Source organism: Lactuca saligna, chromosome 4, assembly GCF_052625555.1.
Source record: "Lactuca saligna cultivar CGN05327 chromosome 4, ASM5262555v1, whole genome shotgun sequence".
Taxonomy (NCBI): Eukaryota; Viridiplantae; Streptophyta; class Magnoliopsida; order Asterales; family Asteraceae; genus Lactuca; species Lactuca saligna.
The window spans coordinates 313471980-313478972 of record NC_136420.1 but is presented as its reverse complement, the minus strand read 5'-3'; the positions used below and the strand labels follow the sequence as shown (position 1 = coordinate 313478972).

The 6993-nt window shown below is 33.5% G+C and overlaps 1 protein-coding gene across 1 annotated transcript; it reads left to right on the top strand.

Annotated features, from left to right (window-relative positions):
* The first annotated feature begins 2895 nt into the window (after positions 1-2895).
* On the top strand, positions 2896-5420 carry LOC145043990 (UDP-glucose 6-dehydrogenase 1). Its single transcript, XM_078992791.1, has 2 exons — positions 2896-3001; positions 3721-5420. Exon 2 carries the CDS (start codon positions 3748-3750, stop codon positions 5188-5190), a length of 1443 nt encoding a protein of 480 aa, XP_078848917.1. The 5' UTR covers positions 2896-3001; positions 3721-3747; the 3' UTR covers positions 5191-5420.
* The last annotated feature ends 1573 nt before the right edge of the window (positions 5421-6993 follow it).

The following is a 6993-nucleotide window of genomic DNA, read 5'->3' as shown; positions in this document are numbered from 1 at the left end:
TTTGTTGCATGTTTGTCATCTCACTCATTGTACGATGACTATTAAAAACTATATTTATATGATGTAGATTGATATGGTAATATATATATATATATATATATATATATATATATATATATATATATATATATATATAATGGGAAAAGTGAATATACCCTTAAGGGTATATACGCTTAAGTACCCAAACTCACTGTAATACATTATTTTGTTTGATATATTTATTATAATGCTCTTCAACTTCAATCCTTGACTTGATTTACTTTCAAGATTTTCAAAATTTCATTATTATATTCCTGTTACATTACATATTTTTGACGAACATCAGTTAGGCTATATATATTATAGTTGAAAATGAAAATTATGTAAAAGGAAAATAAATGTGAAATTTATAAAAATCTTTGAATGAAATCAAGTTAGAAGTTGAATTATAAGAACATTAGACAATTACAACGTGTATATATATATATATATATATATATATATATATATATATATATATATATATATATATATATATATATATGATACAAAACGACGTAGTATGGTGAGTTTGGGTACCTAAGCTTATATACCCTTAAGGGTATATTCACTTTTCCATATATATATATATATATATATATATATATATATATATATATATATATATATATATATATATATATATATATATATATATATATATATATATATATATATATATATATATATATATATATATATATATATATATATATATATATATATATATATATATATATATATATATATATATATCAGATGGGTGCCTAATATAGGAAAAAATGTGCAAGAAGGTGAGATATGTGTACATTGGAAAACCATAATGAGGATCTGCATCGTTATCGTAAAGAACAAACTCATTTTTATAGCATGTGCTTTCATGTGTCCGATCCCCATAGTCAAACATATTAGTCAACTGATTGCTTCAACTCATTTCCAATTAACAAAAATTTCCACCCAAACGATGATACACCTAACGATTTCCATGAGACCGAGTCCACTCACTAGACAATCTTTTTACAATATGTAAATTATTTTGAACATCAAAAACTATCAAAATTATTTTGAACATACGTGTTATTTTGCATTAACTTTGCTAACCACAACTCGAACCAAATCAACATAATCTATATTTGCTTGCAAATCTATACCATATTTACCCCATTTCAATATTATCTATTACATAACACCATTTATTTTTTGCCATGTTCCTCCAGGTATGCAAAACACCTCTATATTATTGTCATGTTTAATCCATTAACGATTTTGTTTAGGTTCTAAGTTGTGTTTTCTAAAACATTGTCTCTTAGCAAATGATAAAGCAGTTTTGAAATTTCAAAGTAAATATACTTATTTTGAAAAATGTCTTGCCACTAGGGCTGTAAACGAACCAAACGAATACGAACAAGATCTTGTTCATGTTCGTTCGTTTAAGTTAGCCGAACAACAAACGAACACGAACGGATAAACGAACGAAATTTTCTTGTTCATGTTCGTTCGTTTAACAAATTACTTTGTTCATGTTCGTTCATTTATGTTCGTGAACATGCTAAACGAACATAAACGAACAAACGTAAACAAACAAAGATAAAAAAAACACAATTGAACATATATGAACATAAACGAACATATAATATAGCAATATAATAAAAAATAATTAATATATATGAATATAAATAAACTTAAACGAACGAACATAAACAAATGTAAACAAACATCATAAACGAACGTTCACGAACATAAATGAACGAACGAGACCATTGTTCATGTTCGTTCATTTAACTAAACGAACAATAATTTTTGTTCATGTTCGTTGATTTATTAAATAAACGAACATAAACGAACTTCCCGCCGAACAGTTCACGAACGGTTCGTCGAACGTTCAGTTCGTTTACAGCCCTACTTGCCACCATCATATAATCGAAAAGTTTTACACGTGTTCAGATTTTTGAAGTAAAAAAAGAAAAGAAAAAAAAAAAACAAATCCAAAAATCAATTTATTTTAAAATTTTAAAATAAAATGTATGGTGCATTGACTTATAGTTTTTACCTCTTGAAATTTGACAAAGTAATTTCATAATGTTCGAAAGTATGTAGCAAAAAGTATGTAATATGAGAAGTGATTTGTAAAAAAAAATAAAAAAATTATACATAATTAATTTATGTTTTATAAAATTAAATGATATAATATTTTAAATTATAAATTGTTATATATAGAAAAAAAATTATTATGTTTAAATTGGTTCCATATAATATCTCTTTGATTTTATTGTAACTATGGTCTATATCTCTTTCTAATAATATTTTTCTCAAAAAAAAAAAAAAAGAAACAGGTAAACCTAAGATTTAAATATAGAATTTTCAAATGGAGATATAATTTACTAAAGGGGAAAGGAATTTCTTTCATAATATTGTGTTTCCCCAACCATATGAGCATCAAGTCTAATTACTATATTACCCCTAGGTGTTAATCCGCCAAATGTTTGTGTTTTGACGCGTTGAGCTCTCCACGTCAATGGTTTTCAAAATCCTTTACTATGCCAACAACCCACCGTATTTGAATTTTGATCATATTGTATTATATAATTACATATTTATCCTTTACCCATACGCAAATACAAAAATGGAATCCAACCAAACCAAAAAACACCGACTTAATTTGCTGGCGTTATTAGGTTTTAATGCATTTGTAGCATGTAGGGCTGAAAAAATCAAAAAATCTATTAGGGAAGGGTACTTTTTGTAATATGGCCAAATATTAGGGGAGGTTAGTGCAACATTTTCTAGCGATTTAAAACGTAAGTTTACGAGAGGGACGCTAAGTGTCATTATTATATATCTCAAGGGCAAATCAAGCACTTTCCACAAGTATATAAACCTGTCCCCGCTTTCACTGATTTATCCCACACATTACTTGACAGATCTCTGTAAGAGAAGCAAACACTCCCTCTGACGTCTGATTCACGATCAATCGATCTAAGAGGTAACAATTCGGCTCATGATTGTTTATAGTTGACTGAATTTTCGTCTTTTATCTGTTATTTGTCAATTATTGATGCGAATTGAGTTGTCGGTGATCTAGAGGAACGGATCTATCATTTACTGTTTGAGTGTGGTATTAATCCTTATGTTTCTTCGATTATATCAATTTCTCGTGAAGTTAATCGAGTGTTTATGCAAGATCCTTTTAATTTAGTGCTGTTTATGAACTGAATTTTGGTTTGGTTTGTGTAAATCGGAAGTTTTTGCGTTAGATCTGTGATTTATGTGTCGATTATAAATGCGGTGAAGGATATTTACTTGTAATTGAATTACAGTTTTTAAATCTTACTAATTTATTCAGCTGTTCATATTGTAGCAGATCTGAGTGTTCTCTTCCATGCAATACTATATATTCAGCTGTCTAAGTTGATAAACACAAATATAAATCTTCTGTCGGTTTGAGTTTTCTAGGTTTTCAGGAACAGTAAATTTAACCGAAATTCTTCTCTATAATTAGCGTTCCATGTTCAATTACATGTATCTTATCTTCAATACGAATATCCATCTTTGTTTAATGTATGAAACTGCTAGCTAGATCACGAAATTAGGAGAGGGTTTAGTCAGTAAACATTTTTCCTCCATACATGTTCGCAATTGTATTCATGAATGCAGACCTTTTTGCACAATTTTTCATTACATATGTTCTGATTCCGATTTCAGATTCCTGGTTTACTGAAACAAATAGAAATGCTGAAGATCTGTTGCATTGGAGCTGGATACGTGGGGGGACCCACAATGGCAGTGATAGCATTGAAATGCCCCAACATTCAAGTGGCGGTGGTGGACATTTCTGTCCCCCGTATCACCGCCTGGAACAGCGACACTCTCCCGATCTACGAGCCAGGCCTAGACGATGTGGTAAAGCAATGCAGAGGCAAAAACCTCTTCTTCAGCACCGATGTAGAAAAACACGTATGTGAAGCCGACATAGTCTTCGTCTCAGTCAACACCCCAACAAAAACCCGCGGCCTCGGCGCCGGAAAAGCCGCCGACCTCACATACTGGGAATCCGCCGCCCGCATGATCGCTGACGTGTCAAAATCCGACAAAATCGTCGTCGAAAAGTCAACCGTCCCGGTCAAAACCGCCGAAGCCATCGAAAAAATCCTCACACACAACAGCAAAGGAATCAATTTCCAAATCCTCTCAAACCCCGAGTTTCTTGCGGAAGGAACCGCAATCCAAGACCTTTTCCACCCCGATCGCGTCCTCATCGGAGGACGCGAAACGCCAGGTGGACAAAAAGCAATCCAAACGTTAAAATCCGTGTACGCGCACTGGGTGCCAGAAGAAAACATCATCACAACAAATCTATGGTCCGCCGAGCTTTCGAAACTCGCCGCCAACGCGTTCTTAGCCCAACGCATCTCCTCCGTGAACGCCATGTCAGCGTTATGCGAAGCCACCGGCGCTAACGTGTACCAAGTCGCGTACGCGGTTGGAAAAGACACGAGAATCGGTCCGAAGTTTTTAAACGCGAGCGTTGGATTCGGTGGCTCATGTTTCCAAAAAGATATTTTAAATTTGGTTTACATATGCGAATGCAATGGTTTACCTGAAGTTGCGGAGTATTGGAAACAAGTGATTAAAATTAACGACTACCAGAAGTCGCGATTTGTAAACCGTGTTGTCGCGTCGATGTTCAACACGGTTTCGAATAAAAAAATCGCGATACTGGGGTTCGCGTTTAAGAAGGATACGGGGGATACGCGTGAGACACCCGCAATTGATGTGTGTAAAGGGTTGTTGGGGGATAAAGCGTGTGTGAGTATATATGATCCGCAAGTTACGGAGGATCAAATCCAACGGGATTTGACTTTGAATAAGTTTGATTGGGACCATCCGATTCATTTGCAACCGATGAGTCCAACCGCGGTTAAACAGGTGGCGGTTGTGTGGGATGCATATGAGGCGACGAAGGGTGCGCATGCGATTTGTATTTTGACTGAGTGGGATGAGTTTAAGAGTTTGGATTATCAGAGGATTTATGATAATATGCAGAAACCAGCTTTTGTTTTTGATGGGAGAAATGTTGTGGATCTTGAGAAGTTGAGGGAGATTGGGTTTATTGTTTACTCGATTGGGAAGCCGTTGGATGCTTGGCTTAAGGACATGCCTGCTATTGCTTAAAACTAAAACGACGTCATTTTCGGTTCGTTTCGTTTCTTTTTAAGTAGGTAAAAAAAGTGATCTCCTTTTCGTATATCTGTCTTTTTTTTAAGAAACTTTATGTTTTACTTTTTACATTACATTACACTGTGTATCAGATTTTGAGCAAAGTATTGTGTAAGAGATGATATTGTTGAGTTCTTGGACTATTCGTTTTATATAACATATCCTTAATTTTGTGAATTTTATAATTGAGACCTCATAGTGCTATAGTGCTATGGCTCCTTTTTATCCAAAGAAACCTAATCTTCATCAAATTCTTCCAATGGCAATCTCACAATAATAAAGGTCGAATCCACCTGGAAAAAAAAAAAAAAAAAAAAAAAGCAATTTTTTTTTGGTTGAAATTGCATCACAATCATTGATACCACTTGAAAGAACACGGTTTGAAGAAAAGTTGCAGAAACATTCAACAAATATGGGTTATAAAGATAATAAAAACATAATTGGTTTGCCTCAAAGTTTGTTCATTAATTTCCACTAAAGAGAAAAATGATGGATATTAGAAAAATTAGTCCATTAATTGGTTTGCATTATCAGTTTAGAAATGCTCATTTGAATGGATTGGAAAGCTTTACAGCAATTAAGTTATCAATCCTAAGTATATGAAACTTCAAAAAAGTAAGTAAAAATTAAAACAATAAACACATGGGAAACGTTGAAGTTGTATTTCATATGATATGCTTGACAAAACAATACAAAAAAATGTATTTTATATGGTGTACTCTACGAAAATACAAAGAAATTGAATGTATGTCGTAAAAATTGTATTGTGGGCCTTTGAAGTTTTGGGTTGCAATAAAATAAGTTAAGTATTTCAGACAAATATCAAAAATAAACTTCGGTGAATTTGCAGAATTAAAACTTCTAAAAAAACATAAATCAAAGAAACACAATATTTAACATGATTTGGTTAAAGTGACCTACATCCACAGGTAAACGAGAGAGGGAGAGGATTTTATTAACTTTAAAAAACAATTACAATCACACACAAAGCTTATACCTAACTTGAGCTCTCAAAATAAAAGAATCTCTCTTGCTTACTAACTTCTCCAAATGAGTGCTCTCAACCTCACAATGATTACTCTGTTGAAATTTCTGCACACTTACAATGATGGAGATATGAAACTATTTATAGGCAAGCATGTGAAACCTTAATATGATGGGTCAGACCCATCCATAATTAACCCATTAAGGGAATGCCCTAATTTTCCAACCAATCACGGGGTGCCTTGCAGACACTTTTAGAACCTTCAACCTCATGAGCATCACCAACTTCCGAATAACCTTGAACAATTTGAGCATCATAGAGGACTTCATAGCATACGTGGCTCATCGGGGTTATCATGGTTCATCAAGGAACCAAGATGACGCAGTTGGCCATCACCAGTTGATCATCACCAGAAAAAAGATGGCGTAACTTGTGCACAAGTTGCTCCATTTCACTCCCAAGTGCTCCAAATCCTCTTCCAGACGATCCGTACATATGACACTTGATTTTTTCCTTTGTCAGATGATCCATTGCCTTCTCAGATGATTCGTTCCTTTTTACATGATCCATGAACCCCAAGTACTCCATTGAGTTCCAAGTTGCTCCAAGTGGCTCCAAGTTATTCCATTGCAACCCTAAGTGATCTACTTGATTCTAAATGCTCCATGTTGAACTAGACTTCATACCCCAACAATCTCCCACTTTAAGGCTTGAACAACTTCATCTACCATTCAAAGGTTTTCATCATTCTTTTTTCTTTCTCTCTCTCTCTC

Coding starts and splice junctions, on each gene's coding strand:
- LOC145043990 (XM_078992791.1), top strand. CDS start 3,748: ATGCTGAAGATCTGTTGCATTGGAGCTGGATACGTGGGGGGACCCACA.